This window comes from Acartia tonsa, chromosome 5, assembly GCF_053477335.1.
Source record: "Acartia tonsa isolate MP-2025a chromosome 5, ASM5347733v1, whole genome shotgun sequence".
NCBI classification, from domain to species: domain Eukaryota; kingdom Metazoa; phylum Arthropoda; class Copepoda; order Calanoida; family Acartiidae; genus Acartia; species Acartia tonsa.
This window is the reverse complement of record NC_137264.1, coordinates 37,724,033-37,744,247: the sequence shown is the minus strand read 5'-3', so window position 1 is coordinate 37,744,247 and position 20,215 is coordinate 37,724,033. Positions and strand designations below refer to the sequence as shown.

The 20,215-nt window shown below is 33.4% G+C and overlaps 1 protein-coding gene across 1 annotated transcript in view; it reads left to right on the top strand.

Annotated features, from left to right (window-relative positions):
• LOC145320012 (uncharacterized) overlaps positions 1-20,215 on the top strand; it is a 75,448-nt gene that overhangs the window by 18,835 nt on the left and 36,398 nt on the right. Inside the window, exons 3-4 of the mRNA XM_080162453.1 lie at positions 12,585-12,636; positions 15,932-15,977. Of these exons, the coding sequence (XP_080018579.1) occupies positions 12,585-12,636; positions 15,932-15,977 (98 nt within the window). The remainder of the gene's footprint in view (positions 1-12,584; positions 12,637-15,931; positions 15,978-20,215) is intronic.

Below are 20,215 nucleotides of genomic sequence, written 5' to 3'. Positions count from 1 at the left end.
AATTTTGGTCAAATTTTCTTGATAAATCTGGTTTTCATTGCTTTTCAGCGAACCCTCTTAAATTGAATTAATTGCCCATTGTCCCCTCCCTTACTCCCTGAGAAAAAGAAGTCTAGGTATGATAAGCTAGAGTGTGTGTGTGAGAGAGAGAGAGAGAGTGAGAAGAAGAGAGAATAAGAAAATAGATCATCCAATATTAACCAGGATAATACAAGAAATCAATATCTACACAGGTAGCGAAGATAATTAATTGAGACCCTTTTTCAGACCCTCAAGAATTTCTGACTCTAACACCACCACAGTGACCATTTTTTTGATTCCTTAACACATTTATTTTCAAATTTTTTGGGTCCTTTTTACTTAAAAATCTAAAACGGTTGTTATTTTATTGTTTTTAAAGCTAGCAGAACAATGTTTGATTGAAAATATTATTTTTAGGTAAAATTTAATTTAGAATTGGTTAAGGTCTGATAATATGATATCAAAGATTTTATTTAACTGCAAATTATCATTAACAAAATCTGATTGAAGTTATTTCTGAAAGACTAGCGTGTAGAAACTTTTTACTATTTCAATCACTATCAATGTTGAGTTACCCCCCACTACCCCCCCCCCCCCCCATTCCTAATTATTTTTGTTTTTAAAATAGCCTAGAACCCTCTTACGACCAGTACCAAACTTTTCTGAAAACTGTGTATAGATCAGTCTAGTCATTTATGCGATATTTTTCACCACACACACACACAAATAAATACTTTAGGGTAGGATATTTGAATAAGGGCCAGTCAATCTTCATCCATTTTTTTCGTGTGAGAATATGGCTTGGATAGCTTATTATCTCACTATCGGCTTCGCCCCTAGCCTCTAGTGGCTTTGCTCCAAGAGGTAATTAAAAAGAGAAATTAAGTATTTCTGGTGCTGCCATTTAATATGAAAATTTTTTGTTGGTAATATCCTCTTAGAAATTTTTTTTAAAATTTACACTGCAATGTCCCCTACCTCACTAAATAGACATCAAATTGATTTTGGGCATTTGTATTTTATATAAAAAATGTACCAGACAACATGTATAGAATAGCTGTCTGAAAATGATGAAATGGGAAAAACTTTATATGAGATTAATAAGCTTTTATCATCAAAACTTTCAATATATTTTTCTGAAAACTTCGAAATAACATCCCTTTTTTTAATAATTTACATAATTTACTTGATTTGTCGGTCTGATAGTCATACTAAAAATATATTTGAAAAACATGTGAAAGATTTCATGATTTATCCCCAAGCTTCACATAGGTCCTGGGATAATTTTAGGCTATTATAATCCTATTATATAAAGTAGCAAGCTTTTTTTGTCTGTCCGAAGGATCTCGCTAACCGCTGAACCGATATTGTTCTTCTTTACAGTGAAGCTTCTTATAGGTCCTGGGAAGGTTTTGAACTATTTTTGGGGAGGGTGTCCTCACCCCCCTCCCCCCAAAAATATTGTTTTCTCTTTTGGAACTCAAATTTGAAATGGGATGAGGTCGAATTTTCCTCTCATTCCTTAAGTGCCCCTACAGGCATCTAGGGGTAGCCGCTGGTAATAGATTTATTCCGTCAGATGGTCTTATCTATTTTTCCTTCTCTAGTCCCTAGATGCTAGAGGCGCAGCTGAAAAAGCAAGGAAAAAAATAAGATAAAAAGTATATGATGTTATGTATTACCTTTATTATATTTTGCAAGCATGATCTTTAGTGTTCCTTCACTTCCGCTAATACCTCATAATAACAAAGTAATTGATATTTTGTAAAGCCCCAATACAAATTTGGTTGGACAAAGTACCTCATAGACTACTAGTTGTTGCGCCTAGCATTTATAGGCTCTGTAATTATATGAGGCAGACAAATAACATGAAAACATACCAAATCTCAGTCTAAATATAAAATGGAATAAAAGCATTACGGGACTTAAGTGAAGCTACCCCAAAAAGGAGAGTTCAAACAGTTCAGTAGTTATTAAGATCTTAGGCTCTAGAAAAAAAACTTACTACTTCATGGCACAGGAAATACGACATAGTCACAGGAATCTTCACAAAAAAATAACAGTTTATCTCGAAGGAAAGCCGTGTACATCATATTTCGCTCCGTACACAATCATTTTCTGGTTAAAGTGATAACACACCAACAACTTAAGTTCTGCCAACAGCAAAACGGGGCCCTGACAAAAAAACAACAAATCTTTGATTTGAAAAATGAATCTTTCCTATAATAATAATATGTTCAATATTGTTCGTGCTATATATCTGTCTGTTTATTAACAAGTCCCCAAAGTTCTATAATAACGTTTTCTTATTCGTTGAATTAACAACTTTGGGGACTTTAGTGAATTTTGGTTGGTTGAATCATTTAGTTGAGTGTCCAAACGTTTCAATCATTAGTTGTAATCTAGAGAAGGGCTGATTTTGTGTATCGTCATTAGGCATGTACATTAATTTATCGGCAATTGTCCTTTTGATCCCTGGGTAATAGCTGACATATACTTTACATGTCATTTTTTCAAATGGATTTTAATATTATTTAGGTCGACTGCATGGCATTAGATTTATTAAAAGTGGTCATAAATGACACACTATTAACATAATGGCATTATTTTAATATTATAACTATTATATACTTGTACTACATAAGTAACTACGTAAAATTTTTAAACGAAGGATTAATTCATACGGGCGGGTGACACTCAAACTCCAGGTCCAACAACTCAGGATAACTAAGGGGAGACAAATGTATACTTTTCTGTCTAAACAACCGGGGTATTAGGTTAAGAAACACCCATCAGACAACCAACTCTTTGATTGAACGACCTTGTCTGAGAAGTCGTAACTGTGCATGGTAATGAGTTGCGACTGTTTTGGACCAAGGCATTCCCCCTACTCTAACTATTAAAATTAGCAGCATGAACCATTTTTAATGTCTTTAGTTATGACACGGTATTAAGCCGATATTCAAACCTATCACCTTCCCGTCGACGAGGTAGCTGAATAAAGTGACTCCAAAAATCAGCCATCTGACGCCATAAAAATGAGGGATTATCCATCTATTTTTTAGGGGTTTTTCTTTCCCACTTCACCTCTCATCTCCCACATTTTTTATGACGTCGCATGGCTGATTTTTAAGACACTTTGTCCAGCTACTTAGTCCGGGCCTCAAGATAGATGCACAGTTTTCCATTATTAATGGAGTTACATATTTTACACACAGAAATCTTGACAACAACCAATATTAAAAACGGTCATAACACCGCCTTGAAAAAATAAGAGCTTTCACACAAAATATCATGTTGAGCACTGGTACACCCGCACTAGATATACCACACTTTTCTGGGATCTTGCTGAGTCAAGTATCAACTGTTGGGAATATCAAAGGATGACTCCATGCAAAATTTTAGCCGGATCCGGCCAAAACCGGCCGTGAATTTTAATAAAAACCGGTTTTTTCCGTTTTTTAAGGGGTATCTGTAAATCGATTCGGCTGGAGCAAAACCGGTTGGAGGTACAAAAAATTTTACTTCACATGAAATTTAGCCAATGCAATTGCCTACAAAAATGTACTTCATCATCAACTTGATTGGACAACTCTTTCCCCTCCTAAATGTCCATTAAAACCTCGGAAACGGCAAAAATCGCCAAAAATCACGCCTTCGGCGGCGAATAACGGCTAAACGGTCAGCCGGAGGAGAATGAAACATAAATGAAGAAATGTCCGCCTCAAAAAGTTGTTCAATATCAAAGAGATGCTTGAAGTCTCTTAAACGACTCCTTCCCCTCCTTTAAGGGGAAAAACTGAAAAAACGTGATTTTCAAAAGTATGCCCACTTCGTGGGTGTGGGGGGCACTGAACCCGTCACCCCAGGGTCACCAAATATAAAGTCTAGGCGGCCCACAATGCTGAATTTTCACCAAGTGAAAGTCTTGTGTCAATATCTCTTATGAGAAAAAAGTTATTAATTAATTAAAATTTCAAATTGTGATTTTTTGATGGATTTCTTTGATGAAATGACAGGCTGGTCAATTTTTAGGCCGTTTTTTGCGGTTTTTGGGCTGTCACGTCCAAACGGTTTGATATAATCTCACGGGACCTTTTGCCCGACCTAAGTCTGTGAGGTCTAGGAAAAAAAATCAGACTTATGCAAAAGATTATAATTATAATCTTTACACAGAAAAATGGCACGAGGTGAGGGTTTGAGGGGGCAAAATGAGCCAACCAGCGATTTTTGACAGCGCACAGCGACGGTGTGCTTCATCCAATCCGGGATTTTTTTTTCTTAGACCTCACAAATAACCAGACTTAGGTCGGGCAGAAAGTCCCGTGAGATTATCTCAAACCGTTTGGGCGTGACGGCCCAAAAACCGTAAAAAATGGCCTAAAAATTGACCAGCCTGTCATTTCATTAAAGAAATCCATCAAAAAATCACAATTTGAAATTTTAATTAATTAATAACTTTTTTCTCATAAGAGATAATGACACAAGACTTTCACTTGGTGAAAATTCAGCATTGTGGGCCGCCTAGACTTTATATTTGGTGACCCTGGGGTGACGGGTTCAGTGCCCCCCACACCCACGAAGTGGGCATACTTTTGAAAATCACGTTTTTTCAGTTTATCCCCTTAAAGGAGGGGAAGGAGTCGTTTAAGAGACTTCAAGCATCTCTTTGATGTTGAACAACTTTTTAAGGCGGACATTTCTTCATTTATGTTTCATTCGCCTCCGGCTGACCGTTTAGCCGTTATTCGCCGCCGAAGGCGTGATTTTTGGCGATTTTTGCCGTTTCCGAGGTTTAAATGGACATTTAGGAGGGGAAAGAGTTGTCCAATCAAGTTGATGATGAAGTACATTTTTGTAGGCAATTGCATTGGCTAAATTTCATGTAAAGTAAAATTTTTTGTACCTCCAACCGGTTTTGCTCCAGCTGAATCGATTTACAGATACCCCTTAAAAACCGGAAAAAAACCGGTTTTTCATAAAATTCACGGCCGGTTTTGGCCGGATCCGGCTAAAATTTTGCATGGAGTCATCCTTTGATATTTCCAACAGTTGATACTTGACTCAGCAAGATCCCAGAAAAGTGTGGTATATCTAACCCGCACCCCCCCTGATTTTTTAACAAATTGAAAATATGGGAAGGGAAAATTTTTTCGCTTGTTGAAGTAAAAACTACCCACCCTTATATTCAATTTATTTTAAAACTTAAGTTGAAGGTTTCAGTGCTCGATGGACACTTAAAGAAAAAACATATAAATTTCAATATGTTATGCATTATTTGAAATAATTAATCTACTGTTTTTCAAATAATAATTCCTGAGAAATTTGGTACAATTATAAATTATATAAATACACAAGATTGTAGGGCTTTATGAGAACAATGAAAATCTTGATTGAAAGTGTTTTCAAGGTTAATTTACTGGAAATAAAGAAAGATAATGTAAATGATTACCTACATAACATAAAGAGTTCCTTTATATCATTTTATATTTATATGAGGATGTATCGTAGATACTTTAGGATTAGGGAGGTAGGTACGTCCTTTCTTTTATTTGTAACTCAACTATTATTGAAGATATGCAAAATAGAGGATATACAAACTTTCCCGATTTTGTATAATTTTTGAGGAACACGACTCCAGTGACGTCATATTTTTCTTTCCCGAAAAAGGGAAGGGGGGAAGAAAATCTCTTCAAAATAGATGGGGAAAACCCCCTTTTCTCCCATCTCTATTTTCTTCCCCCCTTCCCTTTTTTTTCTTTCCCCCTTCCCTTTTTCGGGAAAGAAAAATATGACGTAACTGGAGTCGTGTTCCTCAAAAATTATACAAAATCGGGAAAGTTTGTATATCCTCCACAAGGACTCTGGTAGGAAATAGACAACTTATTCATACGTACTGTACTAAATCAATCATTACTTGGACTAATTTAACCAAATTAGGTTTTTTTTTAGGTTTTTGATATTTCATACAACCCCCTTAAGTTATTCATTACAGTAAAATACAATTTTAAAATTTATTTACTGTGTAAATATGCATAAATATGACGTTTTTACTGACAATTATGTTGATTTTTACTCAAAGCATATATCTTGTAGACAATAAAATGATTATAACTTTCGTTCTATTTAAGATAAATTGATGAAATAAAAAGTACATTCAATTTTATTAAGCTGAAAAGTCACTTATTGATATTAAGAAATAATAAACCCCTTTGAGTGGGGGAGGGGGGGGGGCGTTGAGTATCGAAATAAGAAACTAATGTAAATTTCTTTTCTACGGTCGGTTTTAATGATTCATATAGCAGCCAAACTGTTTTAGGCAATACCCATTTGTCTGTCTGTCCCTCTGTCTGTCTGTCCTTTTGTCTGTCTGTCCCACCACTTGTCTGTCTATCTGTCTAACTGCCTCTCTTTTGGATTTCAATGAATCATCTACCATAGCCTAATTATAATTTGTTAATGCCTCAAAGACTCTCTGTTACTATTTACCTGTCCCTCTGTCTGTCTGTCTGTCCCTCTGTCTGTCTGATCATTCACAGGTTCTCTATTAATTGTCTATTTTAGTAAAATTTTGATAATTCTTCTTGCCCGTCTGTCTGTCTATCTACTGAGTTTCTACCCTTGGTCTAACAGACTTATTCACTTAATTTATAAAAAATTAGATTTAACTAATAATATAGTGGTATCTTGTACCAAGAGATACACAAATAACCTTGTGTTGAAAAAAAACAAATAAAAAATGATTCAATTTCTTCTATGAAAAAAAGTGTAATACATGTTACTTTATTCTCTTTGTACATCAAAAATATGTTTCAAATTTATAATATCAGGTTATATTCCATTAATTTATTAACAACTAAATTTTTTGACACCCCACTTATGACTTTTAACAGCCCCCTTTAACTAAAATCAAGGGTGATTTTATTAAGATTTTACCAAACCTACTTTACATAAGAAATTTATTACATTTTAAAAATTTTTTTTATAAAAAGAGGATTGGGATATATCTCCCTCCCAACATTAACTTTAAAAACTATTGTAAAATATATTAAAAGTTATAAACATATATCTATCAAGATCATTAAAGGAATTAACTCAAGTTTGAGGGGGGGGGGGCTTAATGCAACCATCTCATAATCAATGCACAAATTGCACTTAGAATTCGAATTTTGTTACAAAACTTGGCATGAGTAATCCTTGGTACATCTATTTTCCCAAAATGGAACAAAAAGTTGCAAAAGTGACGGCTAACAGCTGGCGGCTCAGTCATTTAGCCGTTTTTGGGCTATATTCAGGGCGAAACTATCATTAATTGCATAGGAATCAACTTTTTGAAACATATTTTTGCTTTAAATATCCATTTTTAAAATTTCTTGTACCAGCTGCTTGAACTGGCTGAAACTGGCTGGGAGCAGCTAAGAGTATGAAGAGTATATAGGGCTTGTGACATGTCTAGGGGTAGGTTTTTATTGTTACTGAGCTCAAAAATACTACTATAAATAGTGGGGGTCCATCCATTTGGCAGCTGGGGCTGTTACACAGACTGTTAAAAACCTACCTAGAGACACGTCACAAGCCCTATCTACTCATTCTACTCTTGGCCGCTCCCAGCTGTGCTGCGGCCATTAGCAAGCTGCCAAATGAATTTTTTTTGTGGTATTCTAAAAGTTAATAAAATAAAATTAATGGTCTTCTTATCAATAAAGGGGGGTTTGGTGCTGGAGGGTGGGCAAAATTGATATATATTGAGCTAAAATTTTTAAACTACCTGGTCCAGTAGTTACTGCATCTAAAAGAAAAACAAAATTAAAATTTTTTTTTAAGTTAGGTAAGAAAAACTGCAAAAATGGAATTTGACTTTGCAGATTTCTTGCTACACCTTCATATGTTATTATTGAGACTGCTCCATTTTTTTGGTAAATTTCAGGTTTATATTGACATACTAGAATTGAAATTTTGTAAAAATCTTTAAAATTGAGATCACACAAAAGAACTAAAAAAACATTCTTTTTGCAGATTTCAAAAACTTTGAAGTGCTCGTGAGGTCACAATTATTGCATCACAGAAAAAAATATTTAGCATGGGTCATTTTTTTGCTTAAATCAACCACATTTTTACTGGGGGCAAAAATTTTTTCATGGTGGGATGATTTAATCTACAATATATACTTTTGGCTGTTGACAGCTGTTCTCAGCCATTTTTGGCAGCGAAATCTAGAAATTAAAAAAGTGTTTTTAGTAATATGTCCTTGTCCATGACATAAAGTTATAATGTTAATTAAGAAAAGTTTAATTCAATGGAAATATTCAATTTTTTATATCCTTATAAGCCATTACCCAGCTGCCACTATTTTTGGTAGTATTTTTCAGCTCAACACCCCTTAAAACCTATCCCTAATGGATGATTCCTACGTAATTATTGCTGGATTTGCCCTGAAAATAGCCCAAAACTGGCTAAACAGCTGAGCAAACAGCCCTTAGCCATTACTTTTCCAAATTTTTGTTCCATTTTGGGAAAAAAGATCTACCAAGGATTACTCATACCAAGTTTTGTAATGAAATTCGAATTTTTGGTGCCATTTGTGCATTGATTACATGATGGTTGCCTTAACCCCCCCCCCCCTTAAGCTTAACTTTTTGTTAAATTTTGAAAAACAGACCTACTAAGGATTACACATGCCAATTTTCATAACAAAATTTGGATTAATTGATTATGGGATGGTTGCATTAACTCCCCCCCCCCCCTACATATGTATGAGAGTTTCCTCATGTCTCAATTTACTAATTAAAAGTTGTACAGTACAGTTGTACAGAATATTGCAAGATTTTTTTAGTAAAGTCTGGTAATTAATTTACCTAAAAATAGATAGCATAGAATTATCTGAATCAGTGACTTGCTTAAATACACCCTCCTTAAACACCCCCAACCCCACTTTATTTTAAGGGGTGTAAATTTATTTCCTTTATACCCCCTTGGAATTTATAGAGGGGTGTATCTGAGGGTGTAGGCTCTTGTCAAGAGGGTGGACATGGGTGGACACCTAGGGAGGTGTATCCATCCCCCTTAATTTTACAAGGGTGGTGTAAACAACCCCTATACCAACCTTTTGCACGCCTTTGATCTTAACTATACTTTTAAAGTACATAAAGTTGTAAATTCAGTAACTATTCTACAAAAATTATCTTCCTAAATTGATGTATGATTTTAAGGGTAATCTCCGGTGGACTAAACATTAAAATTTTATGGAAAAAAAGATATCTTTGGAACATGTATGTCTTGAAATTATCCCCCCTTTGTACCCAATACGCATTATTAATTCTAAGTGCGTCAATTTTGCGTTTAAAGATACCCTTAGTTTAAGCATTAATTTCTCCAAAAAATGATGAAAAAAGATAAATTTTTTTTTGATAAAATGATAAAAGTATATGTAAAATGAAATAACCAGCAAAAAAAATTACAAAATTACGTTAAATAGAACGAAAATTAGAGCGTTTAGTATGCCTTATAAAATGCGTAATTCTCATGAAAATTGTAACGATTTAGTATGTTGAGTAAAATATTTACAAACTTCCCGCTTTTATAAGTAGCTAGAGCCTTTGTGCCTCTGCAAAATATTTACCTTAAAGTATTATCTAAACTATCAAGTCTTTATTATTATATACACAGTTTAAACTATACAGTATCTACACAGTCTAGTCTGAAGATTCTACAGTATCTACACATTCTAGGCTGAAGATTCTACAGTATCTACACAGTCTAGACTGAAGATTCTACAGTATTTACACAGTCTAGACTGAAGATTCTACAGTATCTACACAGTGTAGACTATATAATAACTTAACAGTCTAGACTGAAGATTCTAAAGTATATACACAGTGTAGACTATACAGTATCTACACAGGATAGGCCTTACGGAATCTACACAGTTTAGACTCTACAGTATTTACATAGTCTAGATTCTACAGTGTTTACACAGTATCTTCAAGGCTTAACCCGTTGAAACAACTAGCGGCCAGATATATTACCCTCGCCGAATAAATTTAGATTAGATTTAATAGAAACATCTTTTCCTTATAACAATGCGTATTAAATACGGCTCGGCAGCCACAACCACATTACGGCACAATTTTTTAATTCGAGCTGCCTTCCCTATTACCAGGGGCTGCTATTCAGTCAATTATTTCCATTTGAAATTGCCGAAAATTTAATATTTTTTTTGGAGTAAAGTTGGAGTAAAACTTGTTTTTTTTTGTGTAACTGAAAGGGAAGTGGGTTAGAAGGGGATAAAAAAGGGAAGGGGTTTGAGGGAAATTTTCTTTTCAAATTGTTTTTCCGAATCACATTCCCTTTTTTCCTGCCTATTCCTTTAAATCTACTTGTCTAAATCGTCAGCCAAGCCTCGATAGTTCAAGAACTGAAAACCGGAAATTCGACAAATTAGTACAATCCGCGCATCTGAAGCGACAACCGCAAAAAAAAGATCCATAATCCGCAGCAGAAACATTTTTTTGCCAGTTGTCTGAAAAAGCGCACCTGCCAAGCCTTAATCCAAACATTCAAGATTATTTTGTGCTTTCCCGCCTTGTTGGAAATATGGTCAATTTTGGGGTGCATTTTATTGGCAGTTTAAACAGCATAAAATTGCTTGGAATTGGATCATTTTATATAAAGAGACGTTTCATTCATGTTCCAAGAAATAGGTATAGGGCTCAGGGAGGGAGGGGACATTGGGCTGTTTATAACATTAGTATCCAAAGTTCTAAAATAACTATTTCTTATTCTTTGGCCTAACAAATTTGGTGACTTTAGTAAATTTTGATTGGTTGATTCTTTAACGTGTTCAAACGTTTCAATTGATAATTGTAGTTTATTGAAGGGGTAATAGTGCATCATCATTGGGGATATACATTAATTCATCAGCCATTGTCTTGTCACTTTAGATCTCTGGATATTGTGTTGTTATTGTGCTTGCTCTCTCTCTCGCTATGTCTGTAACTATGTAAAGAATATTCCAACAGAAAACCAAGCCTTTAATTGCAAGACCTTTTAATGTAAATCTAAACTGTGCATGGTAGTAAGTTGCGCCAGTTTAAGGGCCAACGCACTGGCATTGAATCAGTAAGTATCATGTTAACATCTTTAGTATAACTCGTTACTAATTTCACTGATGCCAATAAAACTTTTAATGCATAATGTAATTTCAGTTATTTGTTTTCTAAACTTTTAAAATTCTTCAAGAAACAAAGAAGAAACAGTCAATTTTACAATTGACGGACATACCTACATACTCATTTTATAGTATATCTACGCTGCTACTTATACGTTTATTCCTGTTTTATTATAAAATACAGAAAAAATTCTTATATTATGTAAAATATATGTAAAAAACTAAAAAAGCATTATATATGAAACTTTTATATGATATACACTTTTTTTAATTTTGAATATAGGAAGAAGTTCTCTAAAATGTAAATAGTTTTATTTCGAAGTAATAGTTATTTATCGCATAGACAGCTTTCCATGGCTATAAAAAATGAAAAAAAAATTAAACGAGTTTTGTTTTTCAAAAGGGGCAGATAAATTCGTTAAAAATGTTACACTTGATTTTTCAGTATGGTGGATATTAATCGGTTTTAAGGCCATGCTGAAAAATGAATTTTAGAGTCATTGATTGATTAATACTTGTAGAGAAATATAGGAAATATAATATCAGACCCCCTAATGATCTTTTAGTGCAATACAGACTGTAGGACATGAGGACATACCCTTTCAAAACAATCTACAATATACAAAAAAATATCGTAACTTTTCAGGGACAGAGGGGACATTAGACTGTGAATTTTACTTGTTCCCAAAACTTTTGTAAATTTTGTTACATCTTGCTTGGTTGGATAAAACATCACGTTCTTATCCATTGCCTTATGCTTTAACGTCCCTCAAACTTTTACTTTCATTAAGGAAATATGTTTGAGGTCATCCATTAATTTATAAAAATAATTGTCCATGTCCATTTATAGATGACACATGAAAATTACAGTTTTTTCCTTGTTTAAAGCAGTAATAAACTCTTGTCCGTAGTATTTCACTATATAAAAAAGGTCCTTGGTTGTTTTCCAAAATAGTTTGAGTGGTTTTATACACTAGACTACTAAAACTAATAAAATAATTGTATATTAAAATCTTATGGTTTATCTTTTGCTTATGGACCTTTGGTCCCCTAGGTCCAACAAACCAGGAATTAAATAGTAATTTTTTATTTCTGTATTTTGCTAATTACTTGCTTAATATAGAAATATTCAACTCTGTTATATAACTACATTTTTCAAATATGTCTGAAGAATATACTTTATTACTTTATATGAATTAGCCATATTAAAAAAATTTGCAGAAAAGTTTTGGCATTTATGGTTTGTACCAACTAATCAAGAAAAAAACGTTCTTTATTTTTTATTTATTTTATTCAATACAAAAAAGTCATTTGGGAGTGATAAATATAAAACCTATGTAAATATTTGCAAAACTACTTGGTTACTATTAAACAAAATTATTCTTGTTTGTTTCAGAAGAACGACAGAATATCTCCAGCATTCTCTCTTCCTCTCCAACAGGAAATTGGTAAGTAGTATCCACTAGGGATCCTAGGGATAAGACAATGGCCAAAAATTTGATGTACATCCATAATGATGATACACAAAATAAATCACATTTAGTGGTTAAAACGTTTGGACACTCACATAATGAACAAACCAAATAACATACAATAAATGTTCCCAAAGTTATTAAGCCAAAAAATAAGTAAACGTAATTTTAAAACTTTGGGTACTAGTGTAATAAACAGCCAAATGTCCCCTCCCTCCCTGGACAGGGATGAACATACATTTATATACATTGTAGAACAGATATGCCGATTACTGAAAATGCTAGATATCCTTGTAAAAAAGTAACAGGTTTTTATGTAGCAAAATATCTCTGTAACCTTCGAACCAATATGGATCTCTTTTAAAGTGAAGAGTTAAAGGTACAGGGAAGGTTTATCTATAAATATTTATGGGGAGGGTCCCTACAGCCTCCAAGGTGAAATCGCCCCTAGAAAGAAATACCCTTCACAAAAATTTAGTTTTCACTTTTTCTTCTTAAAACTAAAATTAAACCGCTCCCATGCTTTATCGTATTTATCGTAATAAATAAAAACCCACGATGTTTTAAATATCCGTCTAAAAACAAAGGAACGAAAAGGTAAAATGTAGATGAGTTGCTAAATTTCTCATAATTTTTACAAAACATTTATCTTTCTTTTTATTCTATAGAATATCATTCCCTTATTATTATATACATATTTTCGGCTTTATTGATTATTACACAGCTTAAATATTACAGGAACTTAGGGACCAGACAATAGACAGTTGATAAATTCTGCAAACCTTGCTTATTAAAAAATAATATTTAGCTTGGAAGAATGAAGTGTTCTTACCCCCTATGAAATATAATTACATAATTAATAAACCACACAGAATATGAAAATGCAAAAATCTGAATATACATCTATTTTACTTACCCTATATTCCTGCTTTTATTGGCAATCAAACAAGGACGACAACAATCTAAACATCAGCTAACATTAACAATTTGGCATAAGATTATGTTTGGTTAATACATCCTAGGATAAACTAGAATATTATTGATTTTGATTGTGTAAAGATTCCATCAAGAAGTGCAGCTTTTATCTACAAAGTAGCTTGATGTCTGTCCATCCGTCCCTTAGGTTCTCGGTAACCACTGAACCGATCGGATTCTACTCTTCAGGATATATACCTACTGGTATATACCAACCCCCCCAAAAAATGAAAATTCCCCCCCCCCAAGAAAAAAAAATTTCTTGGGAAACTACTTCACATAAAATTGGCAGCACCAGAAATTTTTTTTCTTTTAATTTTTTTGAAAATTACCTCTAGGGGCAAAGCTAGCGGTTCTTCCCCTTGCATATTGGCCTCTGAATTTGAAGGGTGGGAAAGAACATAAATTGAGCCTAAAGTCACAGGGAGGGAGGGGACATTGGGCTGTTTATTAAACTAGTCCCCAAAGTTTTATGATAATATTTACTTATTCGTTGGCTTAGCAACTTTGGAGACTTTTATAAAATTTGATTGGTTAGATCATTATGTTGAGTGTTTAAACGTTTCATCCACTAAATGTAATCTACAGAAGGGGTTATTTTGTGTATCATCAGTGGGGATGTAGATAACTATATCGGCCATTGTCTTATCCAGTTAGATCCTTGATAAATCTATCCTAAGACATTTTATAAAAACAAAATAGCCTAAAACCGTCATGATATATGAAGCTTCCTCAAACTGGAATAATAAATCAGTTCTTTAGTTATCAAAATATCAAGCTACAGACAAAAAACCTTACGTTATAAAATAGGATAAAGAGCTTCACTTCACGGTGTAATTTTGATTTTAGTTATGTTATCCTTTACAAATGCAATTTAATGTCAGTTTGATTTCAACAAAGTGTTTGAAGTACAGTGAGTGTCATCCACTTTGTCTAAACGTTCTTCCACCCGAAATGCCTGTCGAGCGGGGAGCCCTAATTCTGCAGGACCTATACCTACGGTGGCCTAACCCTGCGGGGCTAACCATTATATGATATAACTCCATCTAAAGTAGCAATAAACAAACGAAAAACTTTCAATTTCAAAATAAGTGGGTGGGTTTTTGCGTTGCCGTGCACTTTGAGGGAAATCTTTCTAAAGACAATAAAGAATTTTTTGTGAATTATTAGAAACTAGCGGCACTTGAGGAGGGTTGAGTCGAATTTGATAAACCAATTTATTATTATTTTAGATTTTAAAAGAAAAAGTAAAAAAAATTTTTTTTTAGGGGGAGGGGAATTTTTTTTATGTGGGGAGGGGGGTTAATTATTTTTTTTTAGGGGCGATTTTTCTTTGGAGGGTGGTGGCACCCTCCCCAAAAATAGTTATAAACCTTCCCGGGACCTATGAGAAGCTACCCTGTTGAGGAGAACCCGATCGGTTTAGCGGTTAGCGAGATCTTTCGGTACATATACTGTAATTACATGTGTTCGTTAGAATGTCTCTCTGGCAGTTATGTTTAGGGAAAACGTAATATTCTTAGTTGGTATTAAGGAAAGACCACGGATTTTTTTGACGATTCTTCTGAAAAAATGATCATTTACTCTATAAATCAATTGGTATGTCTGTCTGTCTGTTATGCTCACGTGTTCTTCCAACTATATGGCTCTTCTCTTTAATGTTATAGTTACTAGCCTTGTTAATTAATGTTGTTGTCATCCTTGTTTAAAGTAAAGTTTGACGCACTAGTAGTTATTTATCGCATAGTATTATAGACAACTTTCGAACACAGTAATAGTGTCTGACTGATTATGACGTAATAAAAAAAATTTAGCCAATGAGAGGCCACTATAAATTTTACCATTGGTCAATAACGGCCTCTCATTGGCTATTTTTTTTGTTACGTCATAATCAGTCAGACACTATTACTGTGTTCACAACTTTCCGCGGATATTAACACTAAAAATTATAAGATTTATTCTAGTTTTGCTAGCCCTGTTGGCCCAAAGGCTCGGACTAACAAAACTGGTATTGATATTTCAATCTTTATTTCATTATTCGTAGAGAATTGTCTACAATACGATACGATACATGATTTTTCAGTATGATTTGGAATTGGTTCTAATCCATTGGATATTAATCGGTTCTCAGCCACACTGAAAACTCATGTATCATACCGTATTATATCCAGCTTTCTACGAATCGGCATATCGGGGTTAACAAATCGGGGTTTTAATCTTTTAATTGTACATCTTTATATCCGAGTAAAGCTGTTTATAATACGATACAAAAAATAACTATTCTTTTATATTTCAGGGCTTTAAATCCGTACTCTGGTAAATACGAAATAGTTTTTCACAAGGTAAGTTTCCAAATTTTTAAATTCTCGAAGATTTTAAAAGTACCTTTCAATTATGGCGTCATACTGGACTACCATTGGTCAAACAAAATGTATATTGGCCTGCTATTCGTAATTTAGTCTGTGTAGTGGACTATCGTTGGTCATTTCTACGTATGACGTAATTTTTTTATAGGCACTAGAAAGAGCTTCAAATTTTCAAATCCAACGCTTTTCATCATTTAGCGTATATCCATACATTCGTAACAGATGGCTATTCTTGTTAATAAAGGCCAGCATGCTATTATAGTCACTTCTATCTGAAATTTTATGTGTGTTAATTTAAAAATGGAATGGCTATTCTTATGACGATAAGGTACAATGTTTTAAGCGAATAATTCCTTTATCCAAGTTTTGAAATGTAGAAAAAATCTTCATAAATATTCATCCTCGTTTTAATTTCATTTTATACTGAATTCAATTAATTCTATCTTTTGTTAAATTAAAATATAATTTATTAACTATCTTATTCTGTTATAAAAAAATATTTTTAAAAATTAGTAATTAATTCGTCTAATCTTATCCTGAAGAGATAAGTAGCAAGAAAAATGAAGGTTTAGTCAGTCAGCCTCTTGACTTTTAAGCGGCTGGATTTTTTATATACTTAATTTCATTAATACTAGCGGCTACAAGCCCTTAGGGGGAAAGTGGGCTCTCCTATTTTCAATTGTTGGTTTTAAAAGAAAATGTACCAAATTTTTTTTGAGGGGGTTATTTTTTCTGTGAGCGATTTCTCTTGGGAGGGTGTTCTTACAAAAAAAGTTATTAACCTTCCCAAGATCTATACAGGCTACATTATAAAAGAGAACCGGTTCCGCAAACAGCAAGATTCTTTGATACAGAGAGACAGACACACACACATACTGACATATATCCTTTTTAAAAGCGAAGCTTTTCTATAATTATTAAAAGCGAAGCTTTTCTATAATTAGGGTCGGTCCGTCCGTCCGTCCGTCCGAGATAGATAGCTTTTATTCGTTAATTTAGGCATGTTAGAATTGTCCTATCGATTTCAAACTTTGCATGATGATTCCTGTAGTAGTTGGGTACGATTTAGAAAGCGTAGCAACTCTATAATCATTACCAGAATGTCCGTACGTCCATTTTAAACATGTTGATTTTTAACTTTTTTAATAACAATTTTGCATGTGATATAATCATCTGATTTATCTGATTTTTTGAAGTACTGAATTTTATTACAATAAGGTACAACATTAGAAGCAAAACATCTCTATATTCAAATCTTAAAAATGTCAGTATCTCCTTAAACAGAATTCTGTATTTAAGAAGTTTTGCAACGAATTTATGTATGTTGTATATTTTTGTCAAAGCTTATAGAATAATATTTCGTATATTCAGTTCTTTCATACCATGTCAGAGGTTAGCTTTTATGGATGTTGTCATCTTTGTTTTATATTTATTGATAAAATAAAAGATTTAAGGTCAACGAATATGGAGAACTTGATGATTATAAAACTTTATATCCTAGTTTAATTTACAATAAAATGCCCCCCCCCCCTCCATGAATTATTGTGACAATTGTCGCATGTTTCATAAGAAAGCCAATACTAAAATAAAAACGTAAAATTCGCAGTACCTACGTAAAGCAAAGCAAATATTATTGTATTTTTGTAATAGAGAAGCTACTCCATAAGTCACTTTGTTTTTGCGTCCATCAGTCCGTAAATATAATTTTCTTGGCTATTATTCAAGATAGACGGCTGATTTCTTCTATCAAGATTATAATTAAATATGTCCGTCAGTGTGTCAGTCATGCCACAAAATACAAATATTAAAATATATAAAAATACATGTTAAAGGTTTTATGATTTCCCCCCATATCCATTTTAAACATCTGTTCTTTAAATCACCTTGTCCGTATTATCATCTAAGACTTTTTGTGTTTGGCTGCTTATGGATGTTGTCATCCTTGGTTTCATATTTTTACACATATGAACATACATACCATTTTGACATAGTTTTCTGCATTTATAAACAAGAACACTTTTATGATTAGAAATTTAATATGTGTGTATTAATTGAGGGCGTTGTGCTTTGTAAATAAGGAGGATTTGGTATTGTCAGTTTCGTTAAATCGCCTCTTAAAGGGCGTTTCGTCGTATTTTCACAGTAGCTTTTGATAGATTATTTTAGGTTAGGTTAGGTAAATGTTGATGATTGCCCCGTAGGATTCGAACCCCCCTCAGGGTACAGAAATAGAAGATAAGCTACTGCGAAAATACGAAGATTTAATCCTAGTTAAAATGAACAGCCAATTATGTAGAATAGTCCAAAACTAAGAGCTAGTGGAAAAGTAGAAAAGCTTTGCTATTTGTCGATAGACTGTTTAAAAATAAAATTTAAACAGTTTAAAATATATGTAAGGGTTTGGCAGCTGCAGATTGTTTAATTATTGGCAAATTTTGAGCCAATTTAGTGTTTTTTTTAACTAATTAAGTAAAAAAAATAAAACAAAACTACTGCGGCTGATTTCAATTACAAGCAGCTGCGGTAGAAATTTGAGCACCCATCTGATTTTAAAGACTGCAAATTGCTGGCCAGCTGGTAGCTGCGAAATTTTTCTTTTTGTTTGCTTCGCTGCCGAGCCCTGGAATCTTAAGTGCATGCATAACAAGTTTTAAAATTGCTTGAAAACTTTTATATCAAAATAATTATTTTAAAGTCGCTTACATAAAAGACAAAGAGATATGACAATGAACGATAGATTTATTCTCTCTTATTTGATTGAACAAATTTTCCGTTTAGAAGCTTAAAAAAATCATTTAAAGCTATCAAAGATAAGGTTTGATTTCTAATTTTGGGGGGTTGCTTTCTACCCCCCCCCCCTTCCTTTAAAGTTACAACAATCTTAAGAGGAACCAAATTCCTGATTAATTTCTAAATTCTTAAATTAGAATGGGAATGAAAACAAAAAATCCTAATCTAACTTTAATTATCAAAACAAAACTTATTTAACTTTATCTATTTTTTTTTATCGTTGTTTTCAGTTTTATTGGAAAACTAATAATTAACATAACTTTTTGGTATAGAATTAATAAGATTAGAATTAATGAGTATATACAATAGGAGACTAGCTTTTAAGAAGCATCGACATAATGCAACAAAAATATGAAATTAATGTAGATAATGTAAAATGACTTTGTCCTATCATCTTTTCTAAATTCAATGCGAAGTTTTAGTTTTCGTGACATCGAACGTAAACATCCTTGATTAATTGTTCGTGGTAGATATCTTCTATTTCAAGAGTATCAATTTCAATGGTTCTTGGAAGACAGATAGCATCTAATTTCCTGAAATCTTTTATAAGAAGTGCAGCTACTCTATAACTATTGTATTTTTAGCCCTTATATAACGCTGTAAAAGGTTTCATTAAAGGTTTTTAAGTACAAGTTGAATTTATAAGAGTTTTACTGAAGATAGACAAGTATGTTTAGGTAAAGAAGAGGGAAGTATTTTTATAGGAGAGATTTGTTTTCGTTGGGGTGATGCACCCTTTTCTTCACTTGGCCTTGGCCTTCAGACACATTCTGGAACACAGTAATAGTGTCTGACTGATTATGACGTAACAAAAAAAAATTAGCCAATGAGAGGCCGTTATTGGCCAATAGTAAAATTTATAGTGGCCTCTCATTAGCTAATTTTTTTTGTTACGTCATAATCAGTCAGACACTATTACTGTGTTCCACATTCTGTTTTTCTTTTCTAAAAGGACAAGACTGCATAAAAATTACCTTTAGCTGCTTTGTTCTGCTTTAGATGCTATAAGGTGTTATTAGGCAGGGGCGTCGAAGCTTTTTTTTTTGGGGGGGGGGTAAAAATTTTTTAAGGGGGGGGGGGGTAATTCGCTCTTTGTTAGAGATTTTTATTTTTTTGGGGGGGGAAGGGGTATTTACCCACCCAAAATTGTTGGTGAGGGGGGGAAATACCCCCTCCTAAATGGTTGGGGGTGCCCCCAGGGTAGGGTAAATTTTAAATGAGGGGGGTAAAATAAAAAAATTTTTGGGTGTGCCTACGTCACCCCCAATTTCGTTTTTTTTTTTGGGGGGGGGGGTAATCCCCACTTTACTCCCCCCCTTGGACGTCTATGCTATAAGGTATTATTGAACTGTGAATTACACTCACTTTACCTTATTATTAGGCCTAAAATTTGGTTGGTTGGTCCAAATCTGTAGTGTTTAAAA